Source organism: Oncorhynchus mykiss, chromosome 30, assembly GCF_013265735.2.
Source record: "Oncorhynchus mykiss isolate Arlee chromosome 30, USDA_OmykA_1.1, whole genome shotgun sequence".
NCBI classification, from domain to species: Eukaryota; Metazoa; Chordata; class Actinopteri; order Salmoniformes; family Salmonidae; genus Oncorhynchus; species Oncorhynchus mykiss.
Window position 1 is genome coordinate 3,274,100 of NC_050570.1, and position 18,242 is coordinate 3,292,341.

The 18,242-nt window shown below is 42.7% G+C and overlaps 1 protein-coding gene across 1 annotated transcript in view; it reads left to right on the plus strand.

The window, feature by feature from the left end:
- Positions 1-2,341: 2,341 nt before the first annotated feature.
- LOC110521158 (E3 SUMO-protein ligase PIAS1-like) overlaps positions 2,342-18,242 on the plus strand; it is a 48,594-nt gene continuing 32,693 nt past the window's right edge. The window contains exons 1-2 of the mRNA XM_036969029.1: positions 2,342-2,504; positions 17,367-17,769. Of these exons, the coding sequence (XP_036824924.1) occupies positions 2,481-2,504; positions 17,367-17,769 (427 nt within the window). The 5' untranslated portion in view covers positions 2,342-2,480. The remainder of the gene's footprint in view (positions 2,505-17,366; positions 17,770-18,242) is intronic.

The following is an 18,242-nucleotide window of genomic DNA, read 5'->3' on the forward strand; positions in this document are numbered from 1 at the left end:
TGATGTATTTTTGGGAGAGAGTGGTAAAGCAGCCTGAAACCTATAGCAGTAGCCATTGCACAGATTGTGGGAGAAATTGTCATCCTGTCTGATGTTCAGACTCTGCTTGCAGATGTAAGAGAAGAAATCCGTACTGCCCAGCCCACTTCACTTGTTTCTCAGAGCAGAGGAAACTGCAGTTCTGAAACACATCAAAAAGCGAAGAGTTCTGCCTGAAGCCCAAGTATGCTGGCAAGATAACGGATAAATAACATTTAAAAAAAATAGAGCATCCTGTCTGTTGCAGAGATCAACAAGGCCCACGGTGTCATCACTACCGTGTCTCGGTGAAGCGTCATCATGTCCAGGGAGAAGACATGGAAGTCATCACTACCGTGTCTCGCCACCTTGGCCTGGATGAGGGCGAGGTTCTTGGCAGTCTGACAAAGTACACTTCCAAGCAAGGGCTTTGGGATGGAGATGCAATATGGCAGTCGTGCCAACATATCTCATCAGCCACCGGGTGGAAGGGACTTTATGGATCTGAGGTTCTTTCCTCTGTTGCCTCCATCATCCTCCAAATCCCACCGACATCAGCCGCCTCAGAGCGTAACTGGTCCTTGTTTGGGAACACACACACCAACGCACGCAACAGGCTGACCAACACAAGTTTAGAAAATTTGGTGGCCATCTGGGCAAATTTGAGGCTTTTTTGAGCCTGACAACGAGCTATCCTAAACAAGGTTGGAAAGTGATAGTGAAGATGAGGCCTCAGAGTCTGATGTTCAAGAGGTGGACATTGAGGAGGTCCAGGGAAAAAAACATGGATGCCTGAGAGCAAGACAACCAAAGCTTTAGTTTGTAGACTATCATTTTACTGATGTAAGTTGAAAATATTTTTGGGAGATGCTATGAATCATTCAATATTCCCTTCGGTTGTTCAGTGAAATTATCCATTGTGAAGAGTCAACTCATTTAATTAAAGTTAAATTTGTAACTACATTTTTTTATTTTTTTTTTATTGGAAAGATTTAATCATTTGCAATTACGTTTTTATGATCCATCAAACATGATGACAACATCACCCCAACGAGTGTATCCATTGTTTTCAGTGCCTTGTAGATTCTAGACTGTGATATGGCCATTTCTTAGAGAGGCTCCTTCCCCTCCAGGAGACTGTCAAACATGATGACATCACCACCCCAACAGGTGCTGCTGTCCATATCGGCAGACGGGTGTTGCTGGGATGCTTCAACGTGGTCTCTTATTCTTCCTACTTTGCTTGGTGAGGTAGATGGCTGCTATAAATGGATGACCCTTCACATACCTAACTATGTCTTAAAGTAATGATGGACTGTCATTTCTCTTTGCTTGTTTGGTGATGTGGACACCAAGTAACTTGAAGCTCTCGACCTGCTCCACCGCAGCCCCGTCGATGAGAAAGGGGGCGTGCTCGGCCCTCCTTTTCCTGTCGTCCACAACTAACAACCGATGTCAGCCTGCAGGTACCCGGCCTGCCACGAGAACACGATGAGCCAAGTAAACCCTCCCCTAACCCGGGCGAGGCTGGGCTAATTGTGCACCACCCTATGGGACCCCGGTCACAGCCAGTTGCGACACAGCCTGGGATCAACCCGGGTCTGTAGTGACACCTCAAGCACTGCTATGCAGTGGCTGTAGACCCCTGTGCCACTCGGAAGGCCCCTGGCATGTAAGGACAAGGTGACTTTTATCCATATATTCGCCTGTATTTACCCCTCCCCCTTCCCAAAAATGAAACGCTAATTAGCTGCTATCACAAAGAACTACAAATGCCATGATGATCTGGAAAAGACTGTCGGATGGAGGCAAGGGTAAGAATCTCTGGATTAACTATCTCATGTTAGCTAAATGTAGTAACAAATAAATTGGCTACATTTCTTTAAAATTGACAATTCTGTGAACTGTCTTGTGCAAGTTTAAATTGACACTACTTGTTAATAAAGGTGTCAGCTAGAGATGACGTGCAAGGAGCATGCTGGGATTTGTAGTTTTCAATGACGTCTACTTTGCTGCCAATTAGCATTTTCGAATCTGAGAGTAAATAGAGATGAATGTATTGATAAACGTCACCTTGTCTTAAGAGAGATTTACATGGTTATCAAAACGTCACGCCAGGGTAAGCCTACATGAAACATAGCTCTTGTGGGAAGTGTTTCTAAAATCCCCCATGGGGGAAAAAAATGTATGGTAGAAAAAACGATAGAAAACAGTCAAGAGAGAAATGGTTTCATTGGTATTAAGACACCACCACTGTGGGACTCTATTTGCTGTAGATTATCATCTTCTGAGAAACCTATTAGATAGATGTGGCAAATCGTAGCTTGCTGCTAAAAAAAAACAATTTTGGACTAGTTTTCAGTTATTTGTGGGCTGGTTTTGAGTGGTCATTGATATCTATACATGTGTTAGACCTGGAGGGGGCTGGCAACCCTGATCACGCATGCGCTAAAAGTTACAAGATGGCGGAGAGTGCGCAACTGAAGGTAAAGCGTATCCCGAAATAATAACAAAAAAAACTAAAATAAAATGACGTATTTATGTATTAAACTAATCTCCGCTGTTTACATATAGTTGAAATCGAATTTATTTTGAAGATTTACTTGATTTGTTGTAGGGAATGAATTTCATTTGTGTACGAAAACGGTACAGTGGAAGTCGTAAGCTAGTATTGTTATTGTTAGCTGATAGCTAACGTTATGTTGGTTAATAGATCAGACTGGTAGTTATGTGGGTTAATCGATCAGACTGGTAGTTATGTGGGTTAATCGATCAGACTGGTAGTTATGTGGTTAATAGATCAGACTGGTAGTTATGTTGGTTAATAGATCAGACTGGTAGTTATGTTGGTTAATAGATCAGACTGGTAGTTAATATATATTACCAGAACCCTGTTATACTTGCCAGAACCTTGTTATACTTGCCAGAACCCTGTTATACTTGCCAGAACCTTGTTATACTTGCCAGAACCTTGTTATAATTACCAGAACCCCGTTATACTTACCATAACCCTGTGATACTTACCAGAACCCTGTTATACTTACCAGAACCCTGTTATACTTGCCAGAACCTTGTTATACTTACATAACCCTGTTATACTTACCAGAACCCTGTTATACTTGCCAGAACCTTGTTATACTTACCAGAACCCTGTTATACTTACCATAACCCTGTGATACTTACCAGAACCCTGTTATACTTGCCAGAACCTTGTTATACTTACATAACCCTGTTATACTTACCAGAACCCTGTTATACTTACCAGAACCCTGTTATACTCGCCAGAACCTTGTTATACTTGCCATAACCTTGTTATACTTACCAGAACCTTGTTATACTAACCAGAAACCTTGTTATACTTGCCAGAACCTTGTTATACTTACATAACCCTGTTATACTTACCAGAACCCTGTTATACTCACCAGAACCCTGTTATACTCACCAGAACCCTGTTATACTCACCAGAACCCTGTTATACTTACCAGAACCTTGTTATACTTACCAGAGCCCTGTTATACTTGCCAGAACCTTGTTATACTTACCAGAACCCTGTTATACTCGCCAGAACCTTGTTATACTTGCCATAACCCTATTATACTTACCATAACCCTGTTATACTTACCATAACCCTGTTATACTCACCAGAACCCTGTTATACTCACCAGAACCCTGTTATACTTACCAGAACCCTGTTATACTTACCAGAACCTTGTTATACTTACCAGAGCCCTGTTATACTTACCATAACCCTGTTATACTTACCATAACCCTGTTATACTTACCAGAACCCTGTTATACTCACCAGAACCCTGTTGTACTTACCAGAACCCTGTTATACTTACCAGAACATTGTTATACTTGCCATAACCTTGTTATACTTACCAGAACCTTGTTATACTTACCAGAACCTTTTAATACTTACCATAACCCTTGTTATTCTTACCAGAACCTTGTTATACTCACCATAACCCTGTTATACTCACCAGAACCCTGTTATACTCACCAGACCCCTGCTATACTTACCAGAACCCTGTTATACTTACCAGAACCCTGTTATACTTGCCAGAACCCTGTTATGCTTACCAGAACCCTTGTTATACTTACCAGAACCCTGTTATACTTACCAGAACCCTGTTATACTTGCCAGAACCCTGTTATGCTTACCAGAACCCTTGTTATACTTACCAGAACCCTGTTATACTTGCCAGAACCCTTGTTATACTTACCAGAACCCTGTTATACTTACCAAAACATTGTTATACTAACCAGAACCTCGTTATACTTACCAGAACATTGTTATACTTACCAGAACCTTTTAATATTTACCATAACCCTGTTATTCTTACCAGAACCCTTGTTATTCTTACCAGAACCTTGTTATTCTTACCAGAACCTTGTTATACTTGCCAGAACCTTGTTATACTAACCAGAACCTTGTTATACTTACCAGAACCCTGTTATACTTGCCAGAACCCTTGTTATACTTGCCAGAACCTTGTTATACTAACCAGAACCTTGTTATACTTACCAGAACCCTGTTATACTTACCAGAACCCTTGTTATACTTACCAGAACCCTGTTATACTAACCAGAACCCTGGTATACTTAACAGAACCCTTGTCATACTTACCAGAACCCTGTTATACTTACCAGAGCCCTTGTTATACTTGCCAGAACCCTTGTTATACTTGCCAGAACCTTGTTATACTTACCATAACCTTGTTATACTTGCCAGAACCCTGTTATACTTACCAGAACCTTGGTATACTTACCAGAACCTTGTTATACTAACCAGAACCCTGTTATACTTACCAGAACCTTGTTATACTTACCAGAACCCTGTTATACTAACCAGAACCTTGTTATACTTACCAGAACCTTGTTCTACTAACCAGAACCCTGTTATACTAACCAGAACCTTGTTATACTTACCAGAACCTTGTTATACTTACCAGAACCTTGTTATACTTACCAGAACCCTTGTTATACTTACCAGAACCCTGTTATACTTACCAGAACCCTGTTATACTTGCCAGAACCCTGTTATACTTACCAGAACCCTGTTACACTTACCAGAACCCTGTTACACTTACCAGAACCTTGTTATACTTACCAGAACCCTGTTATACTTACCAGAACCTTGTTATACTTACCAGAACCTTGTTATACTTACCAGAGCCCTGTTATACTTACCATAACCTTGTTATACTTACCAGAACCCTGTTATACTTGCCAGAACCCTTGTTATACTTACCAGAACCCTGTTATACTTACCAAAACATTGTTATACTAACCAGAACCTCGTTATACTTACCAGAACATTGTTATACTTACCAGAACCTTTTAATATTTACCATAACCCTGTTATTCTTACCAGAACCCTTGTTATTCTTACCAGAACCTTGTTATTCTTACCAGAACCTTGTTATACTTGCCAGAACCTTGTTATACTAACCAGAACCTTGTTATACTTACCAGAACCCTGTTATACTTGCCAGAACCCTTGTTATACTTGCCAGAACCTTGTTATACTAACCAGAACCTTGTTATACTTACCAGAACCCTGTTATACTTACCAGAACCCTTGTTATACTTACCAGAACCCTGTTATACTAACCAGAACCCTGGTATACTTAACAGAACCCTTGTCATACTTACCAGAACCCTGTTATACTTACCAGAGCCCTTGTTATACTTGCCAGAACCCTTGTTATACTTGCCAGAACCTTGTTATACTTACCATAACCTTGTTATACTTGCCAGAACCCTGTTATACTTACCAGAACCTTGGTATACTTACCAGAACCTTGTTATACTAACCAGAACCCTGTTATACTTACCAGAACCTTGTTATACTTACCAGAACCCTGTTATACTAACCAGAACCTTGTTATACTTACCAGAACCTTGTTCTACTAACCAGAACCCTGTTATACTAACCAGAACCTTGTTATACTTACCAGAACCTTGTTATACTTACCAGAACCTTGTTATACTTACCAGAACCCTTGTTATACTTACCAGAACCCTGTTATACTTACCAGAACCCTGTTATACTTGCCAGAACCCTGTTATACTTACCAGAACCCTGTTACACTTACCAGAACCCTGTTACACTTACCAGAACCTTGTTATACTTACCAGAACCCTGTTATACTTACCAGAACCTTGTTATACTTACCAGAACCTTGTTATACTTACCAGAGCCCTGTTATACTTACCATAACCTTGTTATACTTACCAGAACCCTGTTATACTTACCAGACACCTGTTATACTTACCAGAACCCTGTTATACTTACCAGAACCTTTATTATACTTACCAGAACCCTGTTATACTTACCAGAACCTTGTTATACTTACCAGACACCTGTTATACTTACCAGAACCCTGTTATACTTGCCAGAACCCTGTTATACTTACCAGAACCTTGTTATACTTACCAGACACCTGTTATACTTACCAGAACCCTGTTATACTTACCAGAACCCTGCTATACTTACCAAAACCTTGTTATACTTACCAGAACCCTGTTATACTTACCAGAACCTTGTTATACTTACCAGAACCCTGTTATACTTACCAGAACCTTGTTATACTTACCAGACACCTGTTATATTTACCAGAACCCTGTTATACTTACCAGAACCCTGTTATACTTACCAGAACCCTGTTATATTTACCAGAACCCTGTTATACTTACCAGAACCCTGTTATACTAATGTTCTCTATCCGCCAGTGATCATTTTCCAGCCAAAGAGCCCAATGTTATCCAGGAAACTAGTAATGCTAATTTACCAGAAAAATACCCAAATCATATAATTTCGGAGTGTTTACACTGAGCTGCACTTGGATCGGAACGCTATCATGTCTTTACATAAAGACACCGTGGAGCCGGTGTGAGATGTGGGGTTGGGAAACGTACCTCAATTCAGGAATGGGATATACCACTGTACTCCGAATGTTACCTTAATCCACATGGCTTCGTTGAAAAGATGGAAATACTGCTCGTTTTTTGGGGGGAAAACTGCCCTTTTTCATCATCATGCTAGTTAGTGGTAGCCACAGTCATATCTTGGAAAGTTGAACAACATAGGAGCTGATTATCAGCTGATATCACAAAGTGCTTATACAGAAACCCAGCCTGAAAAAACCCCAAACAGCAAGCAATGCAGATGTAGAAGCACGGTGGCTAGGAAAAACTCCCCAGAAAGGCCAGAACCTAGGAAGAAACCTAGAGAGGAACCAGGCTATGAGGGGTGGCAAGGACAAACTCTCCTAGAAAGGCCAGAACCTAGGAAGAAACCTAGAGAGGAACCAGGCTATGTGGGGTGGCCAGTCCTCTTCTGGCTGTGCCGGGTGGAGATTATAACAGAACATGGGGCCAAGATGTTCAAATGTTCATAAATGACCAGCATGGTCAAATAATAATTATCACAGTAGTTGTCAAGGGTGCAACAAGTCAGCACCTCATGAGTAAATGTCAGTTGGCTTGATGTATCAGTGTGATAAATAAAATTGGAGTACAGTTACCTAAATTAGCTATCTACAGTCTGACCGGGAGAATTAGCCTGGACCAGACAGCCCTGAAGATTTGTAGCTAACTAGCTAGCTGATACCTTCCAGTTGAATTTGTTAATTTTCTCTCTCCCACGTTTAGCAGTTGGCTAAGTGGCTAATAGCTGCTTAGCTAGCTAATTACGAGATTGACGTTAAAAATATGGTTATTACAAGGGTGTCAAAAAAGATAGCTAGCTATCACGGTTAGCCACAGCTAACTAGCAAAGTAGCAAGCTATTTTTAGCCAAAACATTTAGCAAACTATTATGCAGAATGTGCCCGTTTTGAAATTCGGTCTTTCTCTAAAGTCTAGGTTGAAGATGGCAAGCCCATCCTATTTTAATGTAAAGCTAAATACGAAACTGGAATAAATTGTTGTGAGCCAGAGTTATGACTTTATATTTAATGCAATTTTAAATAACCATTCTAGGATATGTTGTGTGGGCTGTAAAGAAGTGCTTGTTTCTCTGTAGTTGATTAAGTATGAATATTACATGATGTTGGTTTTGGGGGTTGGCTTCTGATCCCCAGTACGTCCCTGTAATCCCACCTATCTGTAGTTCACCAGGGTCTTCTGTTTCCCTGTAATCCCACCCATCTGTAGTTCACCAGGGGCTTCTGTTTCCCTGTAATCCCACCCATCTGTAGTTCACCAGGGTCTTCTGCTTCCCTGTAATCCCACCCATCTGTAGTTCACCAGGGGCTTCTCATCCTGTTTCCCTGTAATCCCACCTATCTGTAGTTCACCAGGGGCTTCTGATCCCTGTAATCCCACCCATCTGTAGTTCACCAGGGTCTTCTGCTTCCCTGTAATCCCACCCATCTGTAGTTCACCAGGGTCTTCTGCTTCCCTGTAATCCCACCCATCTGTAGTTCACCAGGGGCTTCACATCCTGTTTCCCTGTAATCCCACCTATCTGTAGTTCACCAGGGGCTTCTGATCCCTGTAATCCCACCCATCTGTAGTTCACCAGGGTCTTCTGCTTCCCTGTAATCCCACCCATCTGTAGTTCACCAGGGGCTTCTCATCCTGTTTCCCTGTAATCCCACCTATCTGTAGTTCACCAGGGGCTTCTCATCCCTGTAATCCCACCCATCTGTAGTTCACAGGGTCTTCTGCTTCCCTGTAATCCCACCTATCTGTAGTTCACCAGGGGCTTCTGATCCCTGTAATCCCACCCATCTGTAGTTCACCAGGGTCTTCTGCTTCCCTGTAATCCCACCCATCTGTAGTTCACCGGGGGCTTCTGCTTCCCTGTAATCCCACCCATCTGTAGTTCACCAGGGTCTTCTGCTTCCCTGTAATCCCACCCATCTGTAGTTCACCAGGGGCTTCTCATCCTGTTTCCCTGTAATCCCACCTATCTGTAGTTCACCAGGGGCTTCTGATCCCTGTAATCCCACCCATCTGTAGTTCACCAGGGTCTTCTGCTTCCCTGTAATCCCACCCATCTGTAGTTCACCAGGGGCTTCTCATCCTGTTTCCCTGTACTCCCACCCATCTGTAGTTCACCAGGGGCTTCTGATCCCTGTAATCCCACCCATCTGTAGTTCACCAGGGTCTTCTGCTTCCATGTAATCCCACCCATCTGTAGTTCACCAGGGGCTTCTGCTTCCCTGTAATCCCACCCATCTGTAGTTCACCAGGGGCTTCTCATCCTGTTTCCCTGTAATCCCACCTATCTGTAGTTCACCAGGGGCTTCTCATCCTGTTTCCCTGTAATCCCACCTATCTGTAGTTCACCAGGGGCTTCTCATCCTGTTTCCCTGTAATCCCACCTATCTGTAGTTCACCAGGGGCTTCTCATCCTGTTTCCCTGTAATCCCACCTATCTGTAGTTCACCAGGGGCTTCTCATCCTGTTTCCCTGTAATCCCACCTATCTGTAGTTCACCAGGGGCTTCTCATCCTGTTTCCCTGTAATCCCACCCATCTGTAGTTCACCAGGGTCTTCTGCTTCCCTGTAATCCCACCCATCTGTAGTTCACCAGGGGCTTCTGCTTCCCTGTAATCCCACCCATCTGTAGTTCATCGTATCACACATGTGCTCAGGGCCTCACTATCCATAAAGCAAGAGTCTTTGAGGATAAGATCCGTTTAATTAACCCTAAGATGCTTGATGGGTCTGGGCCCTGATCTCTGGAGTCTGAATCCTCCTGATTCACAAGCTGTCTCTGCTACTCTAAAGTGTCTAGTTCAATATTTTACAACTTGATGTTCGATGGTTCCTCAATGTAGTCTATGGGGCTAAGAGAAACTGAACCACTAGATTTTGTTTTCTATAAACCGACATTAAACTTCAGGTAACTGCTAATGAAAGCATTAATGGATTTGATGGGGGAATTTTTTTGTTGTTGTCTAAATCACCAGAAATTACCAGAAATCAACTCCATATTTTGTCCATTTTTAAAACACATGTTTTTAGCTAGCGGTGGCTAAAGTTAATGGCTGGCCAATCAGCAGTTGCTACGTCTATGTTTTTAGCTAGCTAATAAGGTGGCCAATCAGCAGTTGCTACGTCTATGTTTTTAGCTAGCTAATAAGGTTAATGGCTGGCCAATCAGCAGTTGCTACGTCTATGTTTTTAGCTAGCTAAAGTTAGCTTAAGGTTAATGGCTGGCCAATCAGCAGTTGCTACGTCTATGTTTTTAGCTAGCTAAAGTTAGCTTAAGGTTAATGGCTGGCCAATCAGCAGTTGCTACGTCTATGTTTTTAGCTAGCTAAAGTTAGCTTAAGGTTAATGGCTGGCCAATCAGCAGTTGCTACGTCTATGTTTTTAGCTAGCTAAAGTTAGCTTAACGTTAATGGCTGGCCAATCAGCAGTTGCTACGTCTATGTTTTTAGCTAGCTAAAGTTAGCTTAAGGTTAATGGCTGGCCAATCAGCAGTTGCTACGTCTATGTTTTTAGCTAGCTAAAGTTAGCTTAACGTTAATGGCTGGCCAATCAGCAGTTGCTACGTCTATGTTTTTAGCTAGCTAATAAGGTTAATGGCTGGCCAATCAGCAGTTGCTACGTCTATGTTTTTACCTAGCTAAAGTTAGCTTAACGTTAATGGCTGGCCAATCAGCAGTTGCTACGTCTATGTTTTTAGCTAGCTAATAAGGTTAATGGCTGGCCAATCAGCAGTTGCTACGTCTATGTTTTTAGCTAGCTAATAAGGTTAATGGCTGGCCAATCAGCAGTTGCTACGTCTATGTTTTTAGCTAGCTAATAAGGTTAATGGCTGGCCAATCAGCAGTTGCTACGTCTATGTTTTTAGCTAGCTAATAAGGTTAATGGCTGGCCAATCAGCAGTTGCTACGTCTATGTTTTTAGCTAGCTAATAAGGTTAATGGCTGGCCAATCAGCAGTTGCTACGTCTATGTTTTTACCTAGCTAAAGTTAGCTTAAGGTTAATGGCTGGCCAATCAGCAGTTGCTACGTCTATGTTTTTACCTAGCTAAAGTTAGCTTAACGTTAATGGCTGGCCAATCAGCAGTTGCTACGTCTATGTTTTTAGCTAGCTAATAAGGTTAATGGCTGGCCAATCAGCAGTTGCTACGTCTATGTTTTTAGCTAGCTAAAGTTAGCTTAAGGTTAATGGCTGGCCAATCAGCAGTTGCTACGTCTATGTTTTTAGCTAGCTAAAGTTAGCTTAAGGTTAATGGCTGGCCAATCAGCAGTTGCTACGTCTATGTTTTTAGCTAGCTAAAGTTAGCTTAAGGTTAATGGCTGGCCAATCAGCAGTTGCTACGTCTATGTTTTTAGCTAGCTAAAGTTAGCTTAACGTTAATGGCTGGCCAATCAGCAGTTGCTACGTCTATGTTTTTAGCTAGCTAAAGTTAGCTTAACGTTAATGGCTGGCCAATCAGCAGTTGCTACGTCTATGTTTTTACCTAGCTAAAGTTAGCTTAAGGTTAATGGCTGGCCAATCAGCAGTTGCTACGTCTATGTTTTTACCTAGCTAAAGTTAGCTAATAAGGTTAATGGCTGGCCAATCAGCAGTTGCTACGTCTATGTTTTTAGCTAGCTAAAGTTAGCTTAAGGTTAATGGCTGGCCAATCAGCAGTTGCTACGTCTATGTTTGGACTTAATAACTATGAACCCATTTGATTCCCAAACGGAATCTGTTAGGGATTTATTTTATTTTTATTTTCTGCAGAAAGCTTCTTCTTTTGTGACTCTTGTTATTTTTCAAGTGTATTTATTTAACCTTTTATTTAACTCGGCAAGTCAGTTAAGAACAAATTCTTATTTTCAATGACGGCCTAGCGGGGAACAGTGGGGTTAACTGCCTTGTTCAGGGGGGGGGGCAGAACGACTGCACTGACTGTACCTTGTCAGCTCGGGGATTTGAACTTGCAACCTTTCGGCTGCTAGTCCAACGCTCTAACCACCAGGCTACGCTGCCACCCCCCCCCCGACTCTAGTGTAGTAACTTTATGTAATACAATGTGGGAACATGGTTCTATGTAAATAAATGCTTAATCCTGTGTATTAGATCACAATGAATCTACGGTTATCTTTTGTTCCATTCATCATTCATTAACTATCTGATGCAAATCCAAACAAAGTGTTAAGAGTTGGTCAGGGTGGGGCTGATTGATTTGCTTTTGTTGATTGCAAAGTATAATTGCATTGGGAACTATCCCAATACAATTATACTTTGCAATCAACAACATTTAAAAAAAAATAATAATAATCTGAGGCTCCTTCTACGCTGTCTAAGTAGCATCCTGTCCTGACTAGCTGTCTACCAGTCCACTGACTAGCTGTCTACCAGTCCACTGACTAGCTGTCTACCAGTCCACTGACTAGCTGTCTACCAGTCCACTGACTAGCTGTCTACCAGTCCACTGAGGTAGTAGGGAGGAACCCATAGCATCCTGTCCTGACTAGCTGTCTACCAGTTCACTGACTAGCTGTCTACCAGTCCACTGACTAGCTGTCTACCAGTCCACTGACTAGCTGTCTACCAGTCCACTGACTAGCTGTCTACCAGTCCACTGACTAGCTGTCTACCAGTCCACTGACTAGCTGTCTACCAGTCCACTGACTAGCTGTCTACCAGTCCACTGACTAGCTGTCTACCAGTCCACTGACTAGCTGTCTACCAGTCCACTGAGGTAGTAGGGAGGAACCCATAGCATCCTGTCCTGACTAGCTGTCTACCAGTTCACTGACTAGCTGTCTACCAGTCCACTGACTAGCTGTCTACCAGTCCACTGAGGTAGTAGGGAGGAACCCATAGCATCCTGTCCTGACTAGCTGTCTACCAGTTCACTGACTAGCTGTCTACCAGTCCACTGACTAGCTGTCTACCAGTCCACTGACTAGCTGTCTACCAGTCCACTGAGGTAGTAGGGAGGAACCCATAGCATCCTGTCCTGACTGTTTACCACTGAGGTATGCAGAGCCATTGAAGAGGATCAACAGCCTGATCAACTCTATTTGAAGGAAATGTTTCGGCAAATGGTCACATCAAGTCCCGGCCAAGGATATTCAGAGACCACTCCTGCGTTGTCTTGGCTGTGTGCTTAGTGTCGTTGTCCTGTTGGAAAGGTGAGCTTTCACCACAGTCTGAGGTCCTGAGTGCTCTGGAGCAGGTTTTCATCAAGCGTCTCTCTCTGTATTTTACTCTGTTCGTCTTTCCCTCGATCCTGACTAGTCTACCAGTCCCTGTCACTAAAAAACGTCCCCACAGCTTGATGCTGCAACCACCATGCTTCACTGTAGGGATGGTGCCAGGTTTCCTCCAGACGTGATGCTGCCACCACCATGCTTCACTGTAGGGATGGTGCCAGGTTTCCTCCAGACGTGATGCTGCCACCACCATGCTTCACCGTAGGGATGGTGCCAGGTTTCCTCCAGACGTGATGCTGCCACCACCATGCTTCACCGTAGGGATGGTGCCAGGTTTCCTCCAGGTGTGACTCTTGGCTTTCAGGTCCAAAGAGTTCAATCTTGGTTTCATCAGAGTCTTGTTTCTCATGGTCTGAGAGTCTTTTAGGAGCCTTTTGGTAAACTCCAAGCGGGCTGTCATGTGCCTTTTTACTGAGGAGTGGCTTCCGTCTGACCACTCTACCATAAAAGCCTGATTGGTGGAGTGCTGCAGAGATGGCTGTCCTTCTGGAAGGTTCTCCCATCTCCACAGAGGAACTCAGGAGCTCTGTCAGAGTGACCATCTGGTTCTTGGTCACCTCTAGGGTTGCAAAGGGTCAAAAAAATGTCCTGAATTTTCATAGGAAGTTAAACCCTGGAATTGGGATAATTTAATTTAAAAAGTTAGCTTATAACAGTTAACCTTTTTGGTCAAACTATCCCCAATTCAATGGAATTGCAACCCTCACAGTGCATTCTTCCATCACATGTACAGCTGATTCTCAACATCTTGCACACTAACGAGATGCTATTGAGGCCACACTACTACACTGTCTGAGCCAAGGGCTCACATGCTTTCTGGTGAGTTTTGATTACAATACTGGGTGGGGGTGAATATATTATGACATACATACATTATTTATTTTTTTTGTTAACTAGTAAATAGTAGCCTACAGCAAAGTGTGTTTAAATCATTTCTAACTTGTTAACAATTTCTGTTAGTTAGCAAAAAAACTACCAGGTGGGTTTTAGCTTGCTTGAGCCTGCTAGCTGAGGAGTGTGAGACAGATGGGACAACAGGCACACCGGTCTCTACATTGCAGATGAGCTGAAGGCAGTCATCGATGACCTTGGACCACAGAAGGTATTTGCACTGGTGGCAAACAATGCTGGGAACATGAAGACTGATTGGTCTAAAGTGGAGGGGTCCTACCCTCACATCACACCCATTGGCTGTGCTGCTCATGCATTGAATCTGCTCCTCAAGGACATCATGGCACTGAAAACAATGGATAGAATCTACAAGAGAGCCAAGGGAATGGTTAGGTAGGTGAAGGGTCATCAAGTTATAGCAGTCCTCACCAAGCAAAGTGAGAAGAAAATGTTGAGGCTGCCCAGCAACACCAGTTGGGGTGGTGACAGTCTCCTGAGGAGAAGGAGTCTCTCTAAGAAATGGCCATATCACAGTCTGCCGATTATGGACAGCCCCATCAAGAGGATCCTCCTGGATGATGTATTTTGGGAGAGAGTGGTAAGCAGCCTGAAACTCCTGAAACCTATAGCAGTAGCCATTGCACGGATTGAGGGAGACAATGCCATCCTGTCTGATGTTCAGACTCTGCTTACAGATGTAAGAGAAGAAATCTGTACTGCCCTGCCCACTTCACTGTTGCTCCAAGCAGAGGAAACTGCAGTTCTGAAATACATCAAAAAGCGAAGAGTTCTGCCTGAAGCCCAAGTATGCTGGCAAGATAACGGATAAATAACATTTTAAAAAATAGAGCATCCTGTCTGTTGCAGAGATCAACAAGGCCCACGGTGTCATCACTACCGTGTCTCAGTGAAGCGTCATCATGTCCAGGGAGAAGACATGGAAGTCTGAGAGGAAGACAACCAAAGCTTTAGTTTCTAAACTTCTCCTCTGAGGTAACTCTGTGTCTTCCATTCCTGTGGCGGTCCTCATGAGAGACAGTTTCATCATAGAGCTGGATGTTTTTTTTGCGACTGCTCTTGAAGGAGCTTTCAAATTTCTTGAAACGTTACGTATTGACTGACCTTCATGTCTTAAAGTAATGATGGGCTGTCGTTTCTCTTTGCTTATTTGAGCTGTTCTTGCCATAATATGGACTTGGTCTTTTACCAAATAGGGCTATCTTCTGTATATCACTCCTACCTTGTCACAACACAACAGATTGGCTCAAATGCAATAAGAAGGAAAGAAATTTCACAAATCCTAACAAGACGCATGTTAATTGAAATGCATTCCAGGTGACTACCTCATGAAGCTGGTTGAGAGAATGCCAAGAATATGGAAAGACGTCGTCAATGCAAAATGTGGCTACTTTGAAGAACATAAATTATATTTAGATTTAACACTTTTTTGGTTACTACATGATTCCATATGTGTTATTTCATAGTTTTGATGTCTTCACTATTATTCTACAATGTAGAAAATAGTACAAATAAAGAAAAACCCTGGAATGAGTAGGTGTTAACTTTTGATTGGTACTGTGTGTAAATGGATGGCTGGGAATGATGTAGACTATACGAATAGAATATGTGACCGACTGGTTCGGTTTTATGTAGCAAAATTTGAAGTTGTGTTTTTTTTTTTTTTACATTGGATGAAAAGTAGAGAAAATGTTATATCATACACTACAGTTGAGGAACAATGGGGAAAGTACTTCTGCTTAGTAAGTTGATGAACTTGTAACCTTGCTTTTGAGAAAATGGCCCTTGGAATGTTTTGGTACCTACTGCTGGAGAACTCTTCTTTGTCTTCACCCATTCAGCATCGTTCCTTCTTATTAAGCTTTAGCCACGTGTGAAGCCATGTACTAAACAACTCTGAAATCAGAGTAGATAGCCAGAGACATCATGTACCGCAGAGACATCATGAACATTCTATTGAAATAGTTATTTGCATAGTGAAGTCTTTTGGTTTAGACATGTAGCTAGCTAGCTAAACAATGACCCATAATCCCAACTCATAATGTTACTACCCTGCATGAATCTGCTAACCAACCAGGTTCAATGTTAGCTAGCTAACCTTAGGCTATAACTAGCAATGCAAATTGCTCTCAGATACTAATAATTTTCCTACACAGATCGTACACGTAACTTTAGCAAGCCAGCCGGCTAACTTTAGCTAGCAAGCTAACAGTACACTTTAACTTGAAATGAAAACGACTTTCTGACCAAAATTAGAAACGTGTAATTTCTGAAAAATGTAGCTAGCTAGACTCTCATCCTTGTTTACTTGGATGGACGCTTCTCCCTCTGTCAGGTTGCCACGGTTGCCCTTAAGTTTGAAGATGTAATCCGGAGGTTTTACACAACAGCCTTCTTCTGTGTGTTCGCTTTTCGACTCTGTCTGCATATTTGCAATCAAACGCCAGAACCTTCTCCATCTCCTTAGCAATCATACTCTAGTCCCAGAAGGCATTTCTGTCCCAGAAGGCATTTCAAATGGCTCTCCTGGGACACGCAACAGTTTTCCTGAAATGAGTCACATATCTATGAAGAATACGTGTATATAATAGTATATGTACAGTAGTAGTTATATAGGATGAATCATGACTAGAATACAGTATATACATATGAAGTGGACAGTAGTAGTTATATAGGATGAATCATGACTAGAATACAGTATATACATATGAAGTGGACAGTAGTAGTTAAATAGGACAGGCCTTGACTAGAATACAGTATATACATATGAAGTGGACAGTAGTAGTTAAATAGGACAGGCCTTGACTAGAATACAGTATATACATATGAAGTGGACAGTAGTAGTTATATAGGACAGGCCTTGACTAGAATACAGTATGTACATATGAAGTGGACAGTAGTAGTTATATAGGATGAATCATGACTAGAATACAGTATATACATATGAAGTGGACAGTAGTAGTTAAATAGGACAGGCCTTGACTAGAATACAGTATATACATATGAAGTGGACAGTAGTAGTTATATAGGATGAATCATGACTAGAATACAGTATATACATATGAAGTGGACAGTAGTAGTTAAATAGGACAGGCCTTGACTAGAATACAGTATATACATAAGAAGTGGGTAAAATATGATGTAAATTAATTTTAGTTGTTCTACTCGTGTATCCTATTATCTTCCATGTTTATAGTACTGTGAAGTAATTATGCTGATTTGTAATTACATTTTTTTTGTCTTTCCTCCTCCCAAAGCAAATGGTGATGAGCCTTCGTGTTTCAGAGCTACAAGTGTTACTAGGCTACGCAGGACGCAACAAACACGGCCGCAAACATCAACTGTTGACCAAAGCCCTGCACCTCCTTAAGGCCGGCTGCAGCCCCGCTGTCCAGATGAAGGTGAAGGAGCTGTACAGACGCCGCTTCCCCGCCAAGATGCTGTCTCCGGTGGATCTGGCCCTGCCCAGTGTCCACTCCACCTCCAGCCTGCCCGGAGGCCTCACCTCGCTGGGGTTCGACAGCCACGGATCCCCCTCGCCTGGCTCTCTGCTGGTGCCCAAACACGAGCTGGGCCTTCACCCCGTACACCCTGACGTGAAGCTCCAGAGGCTGCCCTTCTACGACATGTTGGATGAGCTCATCAAACCCACCAGCCTGGGTAAGTGGTGCTTGGACTTACACACACTGTGTGTACAAAACATTTAAGAACACCTTCCTAATTTTGATTTGCTCACCGTTTGTCCTCAGAACAGCCTCAATTAGTACTGGGCATGGACTCTACAAGGTGTCGAAAGCCTTCCACAGGGATGCTGGCCCCATGTTCACTCCAATGCTTCCACAGGGATGCTGGTCCATGTTGACTCTAATGCTTCCACAGGGATGCTGGCCCATGTTGACTCTTATGCTTCCACAGGGATGCTGGCCCATGTTGACTCCAATGCTTCCACAGGGATGCTGGCCCATGTTGACTCTAATGCTTCCACAGGGATGCTGGCCCATGTTGACTCTAATGCTTTCACAGGGATGCTGGCCCATGTTGACTCTAATGCTTCCACAGGGATGCTGGCCCATGTTGACTCCAATGCTTCCCACAGTTGTGTCAAGTTGGCTGGATGTTCTTTTGGGGTGATG